The 19,396-nt window shown below is 38.3% G+C and overlaps 1 protein-coding gene across 3 annotated transcripts in view; it reads right to left on the bottom strand.

Annotated features, from left to right (window-relative positions):
• Positions 1-4,915: 4,915 nt before the first annotated feature.
• The window catches only part of LOC139444767 (suppressor of tumorigenicity 7 protein homolog), a 66,520-nt gene continuing 52,039 nt past the window's right edge, over positions 4,916-19,396 (bottom strand). For all 3 annotated transcript variants that reach the window (XM_071225714.1, XM_071225716.1, XM_071225715.1), the window contains 10 exons: positions 14,529-14,583; positions 14,037-14,136; positions 13,212-13,309; positions 12,694-12,805; positions 12,010-12,082; positions 10,758-10,860; positions 9,592-9,742; positions 8,347-8,439; positions 7,299-7,438; positions 4,916-5,465 (listed from right to left, as the gene is read on the bottom strand). In XM_071225714.1, the coding sequence (XP_071081815.1) occupies positions 5,370-5,465; positions 7,299-7,438; positions 8,347-8,439; positions 9,592-9,742; positions 10,758-10,860; positions 12,010-12,082; positions 12,694-12,805; positions 13,212-13,309; positions 14,037-14,136; positions 14,529-14,583 (1,021 nt within the window). In that variant the 3' untranslated portion in view covers positions 4,916-5,369. The remainder of the gene's footprint in view (positions 5,466-7,298; positions 7,439-8,346; positions 8,440-9,591; positions 9,743-10,757; positions 10,861-12,009; positions 12,083-12,693; positions 12,806-13,211; positions 13,310-14,036; positions 14,137-14,528; positions 14,584-19,396) is intronic.

The raw sequence follows: 19,396 nt of genomic DNA, 5'->3' as shown, positions 1-19,396 counted from the left end.
TAGATCCTTATATTGTTATCAAGCTGGACATTTCGATGTAGATCCTTACACTGTTATCAAGCTGGACATTTCAAGTAGATCCTTACACTGTTATCAAGCTCTCATTTCGATGTAGATCCTTATATTGTTATCAAGCTGGACGTTTCAATTTAGATCCTTACACTGTTATGAAGCTCCAGCTAAAATGCAATTGAAGTTGGTATCCATAATAAAGTTGTACATTTTCTTACTTACTCACCAACTTCTAGAATGCCAATCAAACAGTTAATTGGCTCCTGGCTCCTCCTTATTAAGAAAAAATATGGTGTGTCTTGAAGCAGCTGTCGAAACATTATTCTGCTATATTCCAACTACATCTTGTTACTACAAATTTTGGATATAACTCCAAGAATCCCGGAAGGACAGTCTAAAAACACAACAACAGTTTACTGTTCAACATTTTATTTATTTGTATAATAAATGTTGATGTAACACCTACCCTACACCCCTCCAAACCAACATGGTACAATCCTTAACATATGACAGGTGATACCATACTTGATCATGGGGGGTGAGGTTGTGAACACAATGTTGTTATACCAAGATGGCATTCACAAATAGACACATTCTGTCAACAACAAAGTATTGTTGAAATTCATGAAAACAAAGTGCTTTGTCAGCATAAACCTTGCCAGGGCTTCTCTCCAAATTGAAATACACACCAACGATCAAGTCCTTTTCTGTCACTTTACAGAACAGCAGTAGTTCATATTATAGAAGTATGCACATGCATCAAGAAGTTCCGACCTTGCACAAATGACAAAAACACATGCAGATAAAGAAAGAACATAAAATCCTGTTTGTGACATGTTTAGCAAGAAAACAGATTTACCCTGAAAATATTCATGTTGAGGGGAAAATGTTTCTTTTTAAAAAAGAAAAGAAAAAGAAGACTAGACAACATGCATCTTACACCATGCTCCATATGACTACACCAAAACCTCCATCAAGCACAAGTTTATTTCTCAGTTTAGGGATTTGAGCTATCAGAGACAAAAGCCGTTCTCAGAAAAATAAAATAAAATAGCTTTTACTTATTTTTATTCAATTTAGACTGAATAATAAAAAAGCATACCACTACAAACATACAAACTTAAAGTAACTACTTTTTAAATATTATTTGATCAAATGCATTATCCCAAACCTCTAATACTGCCAGAATTGACCAAATTTGGATTCTGAATAAGCTGACTCGAAACAATTGAAATGTGAAAACATAAGTTAAATGAAAAACAGAAATAAGTAAAATGTTTCAAAATAAGATTCATTTACAAGTGTTATCAATATTAATAAATAACTTAAAATACTTTAATTGATATCTTTGGAAAACATATCTTTAAAACTCCTGCATTAACGATAAAAATATATATCAGACAATACATGTCACTGTAAACACAGTTACTAAATGTCCTGCACTGTAAACACTATCAACACTTATTTTCCCCCACAAAACTCAAATTTAAAAAAAGCAATATTCAGCTACACACACACAAAAATTACTTGTATTCCAACTGACCAAAGCTAATAACTTATCAAAATCTAGTCTTTCAGTAATACCACGTGCAGATGACCACAGAGTAGGCTGATCATGGTCGTATTAACGAGATTGGTAAATGACTTATTTTGGTAATTCATTGCAAATTAGGTGTGTTGGAGTTGAGTGTGACACTGTTGGTTTGCCGGGTCTAAAAAACACTGATTTAATCGGTTCCCATCATTTGTGTCAGATAAAGCCGATTGTCAGATTAACAAGTGTCAGATTAACAAGACTTGACTGTAGTTATGTAGGAAATAATCCTTACATTTAACAAGTAGTTGGAACCTAAGTAGAAGCATGGTTGCAGTCTAAAGAAGAACTAAGTGAACAAGCTTGAAAGCAAAAAATGTCACATCTTGGCTGTCAAATTCGGATACATTAAGATATGCATGTTATTTATCAGTATATAAAAATAGCAGATATTTCAAAATATGTTTTTATATCACCTTCAATACTGAAATGCACCCATATTGTGAGACAGACTTTACAACACACACATCGGTAAGAAGCACTTAACAGCAGTAACACAACAGACTTGGCTGAAACAGTTGCAGATACAGGAAGTAATGGCTTGAACTGAAGTAAAGAAAAACAAACGACAATTAGTCTTACCCTAGTAACCTGGGGCTGTTCCACAAGCGATCTTACATACTTACATAAGGCTAAAAAAATAATAGTCTTGGTTCTCAGGCAGCACGCATCATCATAAGTCAGCCGCACGTTTCGTTTTTATTTCCATTTTTTTAAAATAAAAAAATCCTAATACTTAAAAAAAATGAGATCCAATATAACACGCAGTTACTTCCCTTTACATGGCAGCAATAGGAATTTGTATGCTTGTTTATGTAGGGAGGCCCTTTTCCAGGTTGATGGAACACAACTGTTTATTTGGTTACATGCTAGTTTGAACAAACAAAAAACAACCCCAAAAAACTCACAGCACTATATTTTCAAAAGTCATTGCCTGAGTGCCAATTCTTTCATTTTGAAAGCCTAACTTGCTTTGTAAACAACAAATCATACTATAATACACCATAATAAATAACTAAATTGACCATATCTTCAAGAGAGGGGCTTTTAACATAACAAAAGGTGTTTAAATTTGTACCCCCACCAGAAACTAGCTGACACAATCACGAGCCTGGAGACACCTTAACCACTGGGCTACCCTATCACCCCTTAAGACAGCAGACAAAATAATTAAGGGTTGTGTGTAGAATAAAACTCCTAATTGCTGCATGCATTGCACAGTCGTTGAATGCTTGTCTTTTACTCTGTTGTATGTAATGTATCAAGTCTTAATTAACTAATTGGATATTAGTTGAAAACATAGTTCCACAATGAGTTGATAAGACAGATGTAATTTCATATGTATAATGAAAGCGCAGAAACTCCTCATTCACTTGAACTACAGGAACTCAACGTATCAATAAAACATTGTCAATACTTCACAGGTTTGTACACACTGCGTTCCTCCGTTATCTGTGAATTCACAGAGTAATATTTATTGTTATATGGCAGTGCATTTTATTGTTGAACAAAGATTGTAACTGTATTACACTGATTCTGTGGAGATTCGGTAGAAGCTCACTGCATTGTATTTACTAGAATAGTTGTCAGGAATGTAGTACTATTTAATGTAAGCAGTTGTGAGGAAGTTTCTATATATTGATGCTAGTGTGATGGGTAAGATTCCGGAATACCGTGGACTGTGATAGATTGTATAGAAACATGTGGAACAGTCTATGTCGTGATGGCATCGTGTGGAAATTTCCAGTAGTTAGAGAGACAAGGGGACAAGAGCGTGCCACTCGTATCTCTCACGCATTTCATCACATCACCAGTGTATTTTTGTATTTGATACTGACCACTGTCATAATAGTATATACTGTCATTGAATATAGTACTACCACTCTATTGTGTACTGCCATTATCATTTCTGTGCAGTAATTTGTGTTGATTTGCAAACCTTGTGAAGTTTGAAAAACATGTGTTGATTGTATACCAGTTGATGGTTGTTTGTTGGTTTCACAATACATTCTTTTATGTACAGATTTCCACTGGCTGATACTGAAGCAATGTGTGGAGTAGATAGCCTCAAGGTCATGGCACATATTGCAGCCCGTGGGGATTGTGGGTTAGAATTTGTCCCCAGCAACCTGTGCTGGTCGTAAGTGGTGACCAAATGCATCGGGTGGTCAGGCTCAGTGACTTGGCTGATTGTGTGTCATCATACTCCAACAGCGTGGATTGTTATTGCCAACATCGATCAATGGATTGTCCAGTTCAGACTCGATTATTGACAGGTTGCTTTCGCATAGCTGGAATATTGCTGAGTTCGGCGATACACAACAAACCATACTGCACAAGAGATATTACCAGTATAATCTGGTTGCTCATTGGTGTGAGTCCTCGCACGTCTCCCTCTCCCAGGAACCAGGTCATTGTCCAGGTCATTGCCCTTAATTCGCTGGTAAAAAGTGACTACCTGTAAAGAGGTCCTATGTATTCACAGGTGGTGGAGGAACATACTGTGTACACTTGAAGTATTGACGATGAAACAAAGACAGTGTTGTGTTAAAATCCCAAGATTAACCATATGGACAAAAAGGCCACATATTTCAAACTCCTCTGGTTGACGGGAATTACATAGAGGTTGCCTTTGCATTAGGGTGAGGACCAGGTATATAAGGACCCTTTCAGGCCCATTGGAAATGTCAAACGTTAAATATTCAGAATGAAAATAATTGCACATGTTCAAATGGTTGACAATTACACATTCTTCCATCTTACACTTGTCAGTTCTTTACTTCTGACATCATCAATGAAATAAGAATGGATAAAATGAGCAAAACGTTGATTCACAAGAAAGTTTGGTTATGAGCTAGAGTGAATATTTACAGAAAACCTCTATACCAGCCTTTTTGGACACATTGTAGCATTGTGTGGAAAAAACTGCAGTTTTATTCATATGAACACATCTGATAACCTTTAAAATGATTTCTTTGACATTATGTCTCAGTCTTATAAATGACATATTCTGAACAAAAAACTTAGGGATCTGGAAATATTTTTATATATACCGTCCAAATTTGCAGAACCTTGGTTTTCACTACAAAACAAAATCCAAAACATTATTCATGACCCCTAACTCCTTTTTTTCAGTAGAGAACAATAGTATACATTTCTCAGCAAAAAGAGCTGCAAGAACGCTGATGCGGCATTAAACGATTTTGACTCACTCATAACAATGTCTAACAGTTTTGCTCATCTAGAAAGTGATGCAGATTCTGAGGGGCAGACAGACAGTCCTCATCACATCTCATCCTTGACTGGATACAGAAGAAGTTCGCAAGTACCATTTCTGTGCTGTGTAACAAAATTTAAAGCCAGGAAGAAAAAACGTGTGGACAGGCATGATTTACATTATTTTCTTTACCAATAAATAATATTTGGAAACTATTACAATTAATTATAGCACTATGAAACTACACTGTGTATGTATCGAAACTATTTTGTGTCTGTTTCAACTTCACATCCATGATACAATTCCCAATACAATCTTATTCAACCAGTCGTGTGTATTCATTATCAGTGTCATAATCATCATAACCATAATTTGATATGATGACAAAGCAATGTCCTGCACCTCCCAAATGAAGTACAGCACTTCGGCAATACTTCAATATTACTATTTCAAGTCTATAACATTGTTGCACCGAGAAGTCTCAACAGATATGTCCTGGTGGTTGTCATGGTGATGGCAGTGATGAGTATGATTGACAGGTGTCATCTAGATACGTGACAGCTGATGGAGAAGGTTGGAGGGGAGGATGGCTTCGAGTTTCTCCAGGACGTAACTCAAGGGCAGATACATCCAACTCAGCATCTGAAACAGCATCGCGTACATCGGTAAACAACATCTTCAGTAAATAGTTCTCACATCAAACATCAACACATGTGGTGTCATACACATGTAACAAATACAACAGGAATGTCCCCGGTTCCATATTGTGAGGAGTGTCGTTTAGAGTTGCTTTGAGTTATATTTTGTGAGCTTGACGTGAGAGGAATGTTAATTCGGTCTCAGGCATTTACCATTTTGGTGACCTCCACCAGTACTGGTATGGTGCTGACAAACCAACAAACATAATCAGGGCAAATATAGGCTTTGAACCACAGTGATAGCTTTCTGGCACTACAAAGGACACAACCGTGGTGCAAAGGACAACTAGAACATATTTCTTATGGCAAATGTTAATGAAAAACTACCTTTCCTGTTCCAATTTGAGAAATACAGCCAGAAAGGACCTGCCACCTTGTCATTATAAAAAAGATTCTTAAACAAGGTCACATGAAATTTTGTATTCAAAACAAACGTACAAAACGCTTATTGGAGAAAGATGCTTTGTATGTCAAATAGAGAAATAACTTTGCAAACGGAAGTTGTCCATCCCAGTGTCAATTTTAGAGCAATTGTGAGTGTATGAATTTTGTCAATGAACAATATTCCACCTAAAGCATGGATGCCAATAAATATCTGTATAAGGAGCACTGGTCTCATTCCACAAAGCAATCTCAGCACAAACACTCCTATACTTCAACAAGGCATACGATAATGATAGCGCTAGAATCACTTGTAGAATAAAACCCTTAACTGCCCTGTGGATCTGCCTTGTGATAGTATACTTAATTCACAACAAAACTTATAATAACAATATTTACATGTCTATCATAAACAAGCATGAAATACTCATATCCCCTGTTAATACCACCATTTTCAGTCTAAATCAAAGTCGTTGCCATTGAAACTCGAACAATATTTTTTTTTTTAAATCCCAAACTATCAAAAGGCACCAGTTCACCACTAGCCTTTTTATGTGCCAAGTTTGGTTAAGATATCTCTCATGATTTTTTAGTTCTGAAATGTAACGTGACAGACAGACGGAAGGACAGCATCCATTCCAATATCCCCATTCCACTTTGTAGCGGGGGATAAAGCGCCTGTCATACATTCATTACAAGTTATGATTCAAATAAATGTCTCCAATAAGCTTAGACAAAGTGTAGTATGTCTTCTTGTTGGGGCACCCTGTACCCGGGTCGGGTGGGTACTGAGGAGGACCCGGGTACCCATAGGACTACCCGGACCCGTGGTTAGTCACATGATATATTGTCTAATGACTAAAATGATCTGGAACTCTATGGTTACACTACAAGTTACTAATGTTCGCTTTTCTTTCTGACTATGCACCCATTCCTTCTGATTTTTCATATGGTTGAATAAAGATATAACTTAAGTCAACTTCAGTGTATGCATGGCCAGATTGTTTAATACATGTATCTAAATATGTTTTGCCAGGGCTATGCTAAAAAAATCCCAATCAGACATTTTGAGACACCTCCTGAGACCTACAGAGGGTACCCAGGTAGGGTCGGGTAATAGGGGGGCAGGTATCTGGGTAGTAAATCTGGACTCGTCCCAGCCCTAGTTGTGTGTCAAGAGTGACACAGGATTTATCCAGGATTCAAAAAGTATCTTAACATTGAATTCAATGCAATGAATTGGTCAAGTTTTCAGTGAACTACAGTCACCTCACCAAGCCATCACATAAATCATAAATATTAACATTAATGGAGAATTGTTTTACATTAGCTACCGACTTGAGTCTGAATATTTGCCTCCGAGCAATTCTAGGTAAAATCATGGTGCAAATCTTACCGTTCTGACAACAACACCCATGGGTTCCGGGTACTGATGTGTTAACAGCGCCAGCAGTGCAGTAAAGGAACACAGACCAGCAGTGAACAAGATGAAGAAAGGCAGCTCTTTCTTGGGGTAAACTGACACCTCATGAAAAGCTGTGGACAGAGAAATAACGTCAAATCCACTGCTGAATTCCATGTCAGGATGAGTGAGTGAGTTGGATTTAATGCCACTTTGATTCTGTTTTTATTTGTCTGTTGTTTGACGCCACACTCAGCAATGTTCAAAAATCGAGTCTGGACCAGACAATCCAGTGATTGACATCATAAGCATGGATCCACGCAGTTGGGATATGATGACATGCATCAACCAAGTCAGTGAGCCTGACCACCCGATCCCCTTAGTCGCCTCTTACGACAAGCATGGGTTGCTGAAGACCAATTCTAACCCAGATCTGCACGTGTCTAACACTGCTTTGAATAGTATTAGAGTTACATCATTAGGTGTCAGCTTAAGTTTGGAGGAAAAACCGAAATGATGCAGGTCTCAGATGTTAGTCATTTTGGTGCAACTCACAAGGATGGGTATGGTGCTGATAAACCTACAAACATAATCTGGCAAACCAGAATTCGAACCCACCATCATAGGTTCCCGACATGCCCAAGGGACACAACTCTGCACACCCAAGTGCAGCAAATTAGATGACTGGACCATCCATGCCCCAAATCATGATGGAAAAGAATACACCGACTCAAAAGACAATAAGGAACCAGCTGAAACCTCTGGTCCAATGGGTGTTCTTCATTTGGGTCATACACAGGACAATGTACAATACGACAATGCTCTTTATACAATACAACAGCAATGCATTGGCTGCAGGTACCTCACCAAATTTTCTGGCAATGTTTTCAAAAAGAAATTGTAATATATTTCACATTCATCATATTTACAGAATTATGTTTAAAAATAGGCAATGATTTCACCCCAATCCTAATGGTTGGGATCTCACCGCCCTGCCCCGCCCTGCTCCACCCTGTCCCCAAGGCCTAGTGTGTCTACTCACAAGGCAGCAGTTCTCTGTCAGCACTTTCTGTACATGTGGGGTAGGGGTAAAACAGGTGCCCCTTCTCTAGTGGGTAGGGAATCATTCGGAATGCTGAAATACGTAAGAGCAAATATATACAAATATTTTCAACATTGCAATACAAGATACAATTTTTGTAACAAAGGACAAGGTATGATAGATCAATATTTTGGCCAACGAAATATTGGAATGAAACTCATCAATCATGTTCAAATGGATCATAACTACCGTTTCTTTCTTAATATACTTAAAAGAACTTCCTGAACACATTCAAAATGTTGGACACAATTTTACCATTTCAAGTCGAGTTTCAAGTCAAATTCTTATTCAAATGTTCATATTTGATAACTTCTATAACAACTTCTAAAAGTCTTCCTCATTTCTTGAGTGAGTGAGTTAAACACCACTTTGATGAGTATTTCAGTCATACCACAGCATACCACACACAGTGTGTGGGAGGAAAGCCCAAAGTGATGCAGGTCTTTGACCCATGAGGAAGGTGATGATTCTGACAAATGTGACCAACCATGAGATTAGGGACGTTATGGGTGAAAAAAATCACATTTGGACTTCACATTATATTTTAAAACTACAGTATCTTTGTAACACAGGAACACACAGGCTTCAATTCTAATGTATTACAGAGATACTTTTCAGCTAACAGTTTGACCAATTTTCTGCTAATGCCCATTTTTAGATTTGAAATAATAACAGTTGGAATAATTTAGATATAGTGACTGATTAATCAAAGTAGACATGTAGGCTAAAATGTTTTGAAAAAATGGTATTATTACATGACGACTTTTCAAGAGAAAAATAAGACATTTTTGTACCGTCGGCATACAGTAAACTAAGGTTATAACGAACTCAAAGGGACCACTTATTTTAGTTTGTAATAACCGTAGTTTTTTATAAGTATATATACAACATATACACAACAAATGGCTATCTAAAAAATAAGTTCGTTATATCGGTCAGTTTGTGTGTTCGTTATAAACATAGTTTACTGTAGCTGTACATGGCGATTTTTACGGAAGAAGGTTGACGTCAAACGTTTTTCTATATGACATCATGGCACAATTGTTTCCAAGCATCCACAAGGTCCCATTTCTCCTAGGGTCACAAATGATGGAAAATAATCACAGTGAATCTAGGAATGGAAACAACATTCATCAGTTTCTGGCTCCTGAGTGATGCTTCACTTGAGCAGCAAGGAATACTTACTGCCCTCCCACGTACAGTGGAGAAGATTAAGTGCACCCTCTACCCTCTTCCAATGCTGGAGGTGGAAAAATGCATACGCTAGAGCTTCGCTGTCCCCTCGCTTCAGTATATGTTCCGGGGGGAGCACCAGGCTCTTCATTTCTAATAAGTACTGAAACAAATGGGTCATGCATCTCTTTATCTCCTGTAACAATGTATCCAATGTGAACATCAATGTTGTTACAAATGTTATATTTGGGAAAAGACTTTCTTAGTAAAGTACAGATTCTCTTACTTTTGGGAGCTTGAGTCCCTCCGGGATTCAAACCAACACTGCCAGAGTCAGGCACCTAATCGCCAGCACACAAAGTGCTAATTTACACCTGTCAGAGGGGTACACAAAGTATGTGATCTAGACAACCAGTTGTCAGACATTTTTGTGGAAGCCTCGGTAGCTGACGGGATTCAACCCCCCAAAAGTACGAGAATCTGTACTTTACTAAGAGAGTGTTATCCCAAATATAACATTTGTTACATTTGACCACTTTCTAAATGGATTGTGTGTTCATCAATGTTGTTGTTCTAATCATTTCTTCTTCCACAGTAATAATCAAGCGTTTTTGTTAACAAAAAATAATGTTCCACAGGCAGGTGATTCATCAGTAACTCTGCAGTAAGTTTTGATTGTTTCTTTGTTTCTTGTTGAACGCCACACTCAGCAATATTCAAGCTATGACGGTGGTCTGTAAATAATAGAGTCTGGGCCAGACAGTCCAATGATTGACATCATGAGAATTGATATACGCAACTGGGATACGATGACTTGCATCAGCCAATTTAGCGAGTCTGACCACCCAATCCCATCAGTCGCCTCTTTCGACAAGCATAGTTGCCTTTTACAACAAGCATGGGTTGCTGAAGACCTATTCCAACCCCGAATTGATCAGCATTATCAACAACTCAACAACACTCAGCAGCCAACAAATACCCATTTACCTCTCTTCTTACATGAGGGAAAAGGTACTACGGATCTTCCGAGGATGACTCATGAACGTCACTATAAGGACATAGAGGACTATATCCAGATAAAGAAGGGACGTAACTCCATCAACCTTGACAGTCATTGGATTGCAGGCAATGGTGTTATTGTCAAGGGACACAACTCTTGTTAGGCTAGCAATGTTTACCTTAGGAACATGTGGATTGAACTCTACTGCCCTGTGTATAGCTTCCACTGCTGTCATCTCGGCTGTGCTGAGACCTCGTTTGGAGGCTATATCAGGGGAAAATCTGGAACAACATAGTGGAGGTTGTGGCGAGATGGACAAACAGATTAATGTAATCATGAATACATCCCAATACACAATTCTGTGTCCCAAAATAGTTCAGGTGTACAGCATACTGGCTTCAAGCTCAAAACTATTAACAATCCCCGGGTATCCATCAATATATTGTACAGAAGTTTGCCATGATAACATTTTAACTTTTTCTAGTAAATCTGGACAACAATATGGTCTCCAGGTTCTATTTTGTTCCTTTCCTGTTTCACCCAACTCAGCAATATTCCTTCTATATGTCCGCAGTCTGTAAATAATCTAATCTGGACAAGACAATCCAGTGATTGATATTGTGAGCAACATCTCACACACAATGACACACAGGTAAGCATGTCATTGAGTCGGACCACACGATCTATTTGGTTGCTTCTTAAGACCAGAATACGTTGCTGGGGACAAAATCTAAACCCGTTGCCGGGTACAAAATCTAAACCCGTTGCTGGGGACAAAATCTAAACCCGTTCCCGGGTACAAAATCTAAACCCGTTGCTGGGGACAAAATCTAAACCCGTTGCAGGGGACAAAATCTACACCAGAATCACCACAGAGTTAATGACTCAATTGGGTGTTTACCCATACTTTCTAGTTAGTTCACTTGCAGGGATATTGGGAAAGAAATCATAAACCGGAATTCAGACAATTTTAAGTTCAACTTTTGGCATAGACCTCGCAAAATATCAACGTCTGAGGACCCCCTGAAATATCCCTGAGTACCCATCAATAGAAAGTACAGAAGTCTGCCACATAATATTTCTTGTATTTGTTTGTTTGTTTGTTTGTTGTTTAACACCGCACTCAGCAATATTCCAGCTATATGACAGCGGTCTGTAATTGAGTCTGGACCAGACAGTCCAGTGATTGACATCATGAGCATCGATCTACGTAATTGGGATCGATGACATGCATCAACCAAGTCAGCGAGCCTGACCACCCGATCCCGTTAGTCGCCTCTTACGACAAGCATAGTCGCCTTTTACGATAAGCATGGGTTGCTGAAGACCTATTCTACCCGGGATCTTCACAGGTCGCTTTTTTTTTTGTAAGATAATTTGCTTTGAGTGCATCAAGCAGGGATGCTTCTGGCGTGACACTTGCTACGTACTTATCTGCTACAGCTCTTGCTTTAAGTAAGGCTGCTGTGTAACATATAGTAGCTGACTTGGGGAGGCTGATATCTGAAACAACAACAAATGTAGTGGGTGAGTGAGTGAGGGAATATGCTTCAACGCCACTTTCAGCATTAGTCCAGTGAAGGGCTTCATTGTACTAGGTTTGTCACGATACATAAATCATGATATACATATTGACGTCAAATCTCATGGAAACTTCTTGACAATAAATACTTCAGAGCAGGTTCAAAAGGAAAAGCTAGCTGTAAACACATGTTCGTTGTGGCTTATTTAAGTAGTGAACTTGAAACGCTAATTACAACACATTGTGCGATATCTGACTGGCAAAAACAACTACAAAAACAAGCAGTAAGTAATATATTTCAGCAAGTGTATCGTCTTCTATGGATACAGAAAAAAACGCATCGTGTATAGTCACATGGAAATTCACAATGCACCGCTGCACCGATGTATCGTTTCACCCCTATATTGCACCCATTTGGGGAATTGAACCTGAGCATTCGGCGTGAAGAGTGACTGCTTTAACCACTAGGTTACCTCACCGCTCCTACACAGAAGGTGCTCGGTCAGCAAGGTGGTCCGGTTAACAACAGCATAACAGCAGCTCTATTAGGTTCTCGTGGATGTAGAAGCTAACACCACACTGCACAACTCACCATCATATCTGGCCAGCACTGCCTGAACATCGGCGTACGCCTGGAGCTCTAACAGCAGCTCTATTAGGTTCTCGTGGATGTTGAAGTTCATCAAAGGGAACTCCTTCATAAGCTGTAGAGGAAACAAAGAGAGGACAAATGTGTTAAGAGCAGAAAAACATGTTTCTCATGCCACACCAATTCAATCATTTTGTACTGAATAACATCAGATGCTACTTGTTGAGAAGGCAAGATTTGAATATATTATCAACATGGAGAGGCGCATCCTGAAATATCTCCTCTCTTTAAGCTGAGAGTTCCTTTTGTACTCCTTCCCTCCCCCCCCCAACAGGGAGTCATTACAATGTACAAATATTTTTGTCATCTATCATTCCTGCTGAACAAATCACAAAAGCTGACAAGTGGACTAGTTTTCCAATCATTACAAAGTTGAAACAAAAATTGAGACATGAGACATCAAGGACACAAGATCCCGAAAACATGTCCGGACCAACAAAACAGTTAGTGCAACTACTTACATCTCTCATCATTTTGACTGCTTCTCTAGTCCGCCCAAGTTTGCGGGCACACATTGCTAGCCTCCTCTTTATATAGACCAATACATTGGTATCTCGCCCTGCAACAGACAGAGGAAGACACATATAGAGGCGAAAGCATATTCTTACTGTCTCAGGAACATCACATAGCTGGACGCCATACACACTTTCCCATATCACTGTTTAAAATTATGCATTGAACTCAAGGAGTCCTTGTCATATCTCTTAATTTAATAGTAAAGCTCAACCAGGTTTTTCTCACTAATGAAAAGAGACCATAATTATGGAACATGACAAATGTAACATGATGTCATAATGTCTGACTTTCAATGTAATATCTGACTCATGAAGTTAAAACAATGTCTGACACAAAATGCAACAATGTCAGACAAATAAATGCAACAATGTCTGACATAATACAACAATGTCTGACAAATAATGCAACATGTCTGACAAATAATGCAACAATGTCTGACAATTAATGCAACAATGTCTGACAAATATTGAAAAAAGTCTTGTCTGACACATAATGCAACAATGTCTGACATATAATGCAACAATGTCTGACAACACATAATGCAACAATGTCTGACACATAATGCAACGTCTGACACACATAGCAACAATGTCTGACACATAATGCAACATGTCTGACACATGATGCAACATGTCTGACACATAGCAACAATGTCTCACATATCATGCAACAATGTCTGACAAATAATGCAACATGTCTGATACAATGCAACAATGTCTCAAATATAATGCAACAATGTCTGACACATAATGCAACAATGTGTGACTTACGATGTAATGCTTCTAGCTGGGAGTTCTGGTGCTGAGTCTGCTGGGACTTCCTGTAGGAGGTCTCTGCTGCCTTGTATGCCTGCTTGAACATCTTCTCACTCTGGAACCAAGGGGTGAGGGGTGAGTGATATTTAACACCGCTGTCACACTCATGAAAAAGAGATATTAGGTGAGCGATAAGAAGGATGGCAGTTGTGATGAAATTTCGAAATAAAGCCATGCTAGCACAAAGTCATGGGTCCCATGTATTCATACTTGTTTTCAGAGATCAAGCGGCAGTGAACAAACTTTGGTTAAATGTCAGTGAAACTAAACATTTTGGATGATAATTACTGTTGAAACATAAGTTTGGCACTGACAAACCAAGGATCATAATTAGGGTAATCTGGGATTTGAACCTATGACCAACTCTGGGATTTGAACGTAGGATCAACTCTGCACATGAAGTTGTGGCATGTTGAAACTCTGTTTCCCTTAATTGACGTTTCTCACCTCTAAAACAGTCTGACATTCTTCTTCTGCTAGAAGTAGCAAGGCTGTGGGACACCTGAAACACAAATATATTATTATTATTACAATTAGTATTTCAGAAACTCTGTAACACTGAAATATAAGGAACTTCTAAAAATAGTTTCCTACTTTGGGAACCAATTTGTCACAGTGAGGTTAATTCCATCCACTTCCCGTGATTCCATCTGAAGTATTTTCAGTCATTAGTTACATATTACATGTTTCATATAATATGATTAATTTCTTTGGGAAAAACTTGTCTCAATCAGTCTGGGGTCTCTGGGTGCATAGCGTGATGGCATCTCCTTCTAGGGCCTGAACTAGAGAGCTCATACCATCCCACTCTCAGATGTCAGTACATCACAAGAAATGATTTCTATTGTTGAACATAAATGCTATAAATATGATAATACTTCATTAAGCATCCTACATTTATGGTTGCTATTCCTCTACTGGACGAAGATGCAATCACAATATTATGTCAATCAAAGACCACTTTGGTACAAAGTTAGACTTCCATAATCCCTTTGATGAAACATAGCAAGATAAGCTTTCTGAAACAGAAGGGTACTTTTAATAGTAAGGGCTGTGTTCTTAAATATTCAAACAAAGATCAAAACAGTCACTGAAATGCTAGTTAGAAACAGTACAACACACAAAAAATGCCCTTCTTCAGTCAATGTCTGCATGAGAAAACTGACGCGTTGTCATATCTGAACTTTTGAGGGCACTGATGCACATTGTTTTAGTTATCTTGGAACCGACTAAATTTTTGAACATTTGATTTCATAACCTTTTTTAGGCTGTATTATTAATTTACACCCAAATTTTGATAATGATGACTCCCTGATAAGAATCTGACCTCGTAAATGTCGGACAAGTCCATCTTACGAACAGGTGAGTTAAGTTTGGTATTTCCCCCATATATTCTCACAATAATCACTTCGATTATATGTACCTTTTCTCTTAATACAGATTGTCATATCTCTCTCACTCTTGTATGCGATCATTCGGTCACAGCATTTATCTGCCTAGCCCAGCTACATCTATGGGGAACAACTTACTAGACACATCCCTCTAAAAAATAATGTTGTCCAATATATGACGTCATCAAGCTCATATTCAAATCTCCAGAAATGACGTCATGATAGAACAATGTTTTATCATGAAATAAACCACTAATCATTCTTCTTTGTGATTTATCATGTTGCTATCTTCTATAATGACAAAAATGGTGATTTGACTTTTTTTAATGAAAATTAATAGAAGATAAGCTTTCTAAAACAGACGGGTACCTTTAAATGTAAGGGCTATTTTTTTCAAATATTCAAACAAAGATCAAAACAGTCACTGAAATGCTAGTTAGAAATAGTACAATACACACCAAAAAATGCCCTTTTTCCATCAATGTATGCAATGAAAACTAATATGTCGTCATCTCTGAACTTTTAAGGGCACTGATGCACACTGTTTTAGTTATCTTGGAACTGACAAATTTTCCATATATTCGATTTCATGACCTTTTTAAGGCCTTATTATTGATATCAATAACAGTTATCATGGTCATATCTAATGGTTGGTTGGTTTGTTGTTTTACAACGCACTCAGCTATATTCCAGCTATATGAAGCCGGTCTGTAAATAATCGAGTCTAGACAATCCAGTGATTGATATCAATGTCATCGATCTACGCATATGGGATCGATGACATTCTTCAACCAATCCTGTTAGTCTCTCTCTCTCTCTCTCTCTCTCTCTCTCTCTCTCTCTGTGTATGTTTTGAGAACTTTTTAAAAATAACATGGAATCATGGAAAAAACCACACATAATGATAATGTTAATAAATAAGCTTAAATGCCCATTGTTATTCTTAATCACAGTCAATATTCATGAAATGAAGTTAAACGGAAGCTTTAAAATTTTGTTTCTTAACACAATCTGACCTGTGAAGTGTATCATCCAACCCAAAGAACCCAACAAACACTCACAACGATATGATGTTGACTCTGATTTGCTAGATAGATCGTGATAACTTGCTTATATACTTTGCTTAGTATTGTAAACTAGTTTGCCTTGAAAAATCAACTTTCCTGTTCTTTCATTCATTCACATGGTAAACAGCATAAGAGTGAGTTGGGTTTAACGCTTTTAACAGTATTACAGTTATATCGCTGTGTGTCAGCTTAATGTGGGAGGAACGCCCTAAGTGATGCAGGTCTCAGACGTTTACCACTTCGGTGAAACCCACGAGCATGGGTATGGTGCTGACAAAGCTAGAAACGTAATCGGGGCGAACTGCGATTTGAACTCACAATCTTAGGTTTCTGGTGTGCCCAAGGGACGCCACCGGCGCCCCCAAACAGCACAAGAAGACAGTTCACTGATTAAATCTCGTATGTTTTTTTTAGTTGATATTATGAGACTGAAACACACTATTTGCTAATATATTGGCTAGTGAACAATCCCAATTGGCACCCCTTCCCATTGATCAATGTACACAAGACTTATTTATTCTTGTATAATACGCACTCGTGTGTTATATGCTCCCTTAATTCTGGACAATACACACAGGCTTTTCTTTTGTATCATTTCAGGCTGTCAGCATTAACCATGGAATTAAGAATCTTTCCACTCTGTTTATTTTACAATTTTTTTATTCTAATAAGAGTCTCCTATTTCTAATTTTGAGAGCGCCCTGGGCACTTATTGCATCGAATACGGTAGTTTGAATACAGCCAGGGCATGAACCCAATTTCCTGTGAAAATGTTGTGCAAGACATCAAAAGAGAGGGCCACGTATGTATGAATTCTTATATCTGGTTTGATAATGATGGTAATAGTGATTTGACTTCTTTTAAATGAAAATTAGAGGAGTGGAGGTGAGGAGAGGTGAAATGGGGTTTAACGCTGCGTCCAAGATTATTACCACAGACGCTCTACCACTAGACCATGGAGGCGGCCTAAAGAGGACTGGAAAACAGGTAAGGGGAATTGTGTTTATAAACGTTGCAGAACTGAGGACCATACCATGAACAGCTCAGTCACAAAGGATGCTGAGGTAGAAATCTTGAAACATCTTGTTTGACTTGTATCAATCAAACTTTGGATCATACAAACGTAAACATCATAAAAACACGCCTTTATTAGACATGGTTGTGACTTTGCATAATAATTCTTTATACTAGTCCGGACTAATGTACCTTTTTTCATAGTGCTTGCCCCTAGAGATCAATCCCCACTTTTAACATGGACACGCCATTCAGAGAGGGAACTGACTCTGAGCCAACCAGTCCTTGTTTTATCTCCTTAATGCAAAGCAGAGTAACAACTACAACCATCTTTTAAAATCTATTCCTATGATGTGACCAGGAATCAAACCGCAGACACTCTATCCACCAGACAATGGAGACAGTCACTTGAGACGGAGACTTAGTTGAAGGCGGCCAAGTTTTCCTGACATAAAATACAAGGCAACTTGGCGAGTTGATTACAGATATTAAAACAGGCTATAGCCAAAATCAATAATCACTCCCATTCTGGAGGGTCACATTGAAGATGGCTTCCCTTTAAATCACGATCAAGATCCACGTTTTAGGGTCCAAAGACGTGGTACAGTTATTTACGTGCAACCCGGACACGTGACGTCACGGCTGGTGATGCAACTGTTGTATTAGTAATGGCGTCTGGGGACACAGGTCAATCAATACGGAGCTATAAATACTCCCTGTACCCATACCAACTCCTGTCTGACGTAGAGGGATGAAGTAGGTGATCCTCCACATACACGCAATGAAGTCCTACATAAGTCCTGCTACACAATTAGACGGCAGGTTATTTTGGGTCTATATAGTTATAGAATTACCAGGTTTTTTGTCATTTGAAGGAAAAGGATTCAGATTGGAGTCATTTATAAAGAAGTGGGTTTTGTTGGGTGAAATGGTCTGTTGGACTTTTGATAGATCGGCATCTGTGTTGGAGCTTTTGGGAGACGTTTTGAAATTGTTTCTTAATTTGGAAGAGATCTATCCTTGTTTTTCCTTGTCAGGGCAGTAGAAGGTCATCAGGTTTCTGAGTAGGAGGTGCATAGACAAGAAACAGGATCTATATTTTCAATAGAGCAAATGGTTTGTCAAACAAACAATATTCAAAAGAATTTGACATTCAGAGATCATGAGGTTAACTTTTTGTACAATTAAATGTTAATGTCAATTTTCATTCTTTGTCGTGTTTTGCTAGAGCCTTTACAATGTTGGAAGAAGAGAAGGATTGATGTCTACAATGCTAAGGGGACCTGTTTTCCTGGAGACAGTTCTCATTAGCCTGGAGTGAGTGAGTGAGGGATCAGAGTTTAATATCTGTACAGTACAAGCAGACCTTTCAACGTACAGAGAGAACATTGTTCGTTTATTTCTTGTTTAACGTCACACTCAGCAATACTCCAGCTATATGACCGCCGCCTTTAAATAATTGAGTCTGGAGCAGACAATTGAGTTCGGGTACAATGGTATGCAATCAACTAAAGTCACGGCGCCCCTTGACATGACAAACGTGTTGCTGGGGACCTACTCCATCCCAGAACCCCCGCAAGGGAATCGATACGATGTGTCTCCGAATACTGTTGGATACCAAATAGGAAGATCAAAAGAATGATATTTACACCTTGAAAATATTTGCAAAACCTTCATCTAAATATTGTCGTTGTTATCACTGGTACTTAAAGGAAGTCTTTGTCAAGACATAGTCTGTGCCAAAAACGTTTGAGTCTACTGGACGAAACTTGTATTTTAGCATTATTTTAGTTCTAGTTTATGGACTGGTTTCAGCTGACCAGAAGAAATATTACTAAACTCG

Source organism: Haliotis cracherodii, unplaced genomic scaffold (genome assembly GCF_022045235.1).
Source record: "Haliotis cracherodii isolate W230 unplaced genomic scaffold, xgHalCrac1.p SCAF_6, whole genome shotgun sequence".
Taxonomy (NCBI): domain Eukaryota; kingdom Metazoa; phylum Mollusca; class Gastropoda; order Lepetellida; family Haliotidae; genus Haliotis; species Haliotis cracherodii.
The sequence above is the reverse complement of the archived record's forward strand: the minus strand, read 5'-3'. Positions and strand labels throughout refer to the sequence as shown.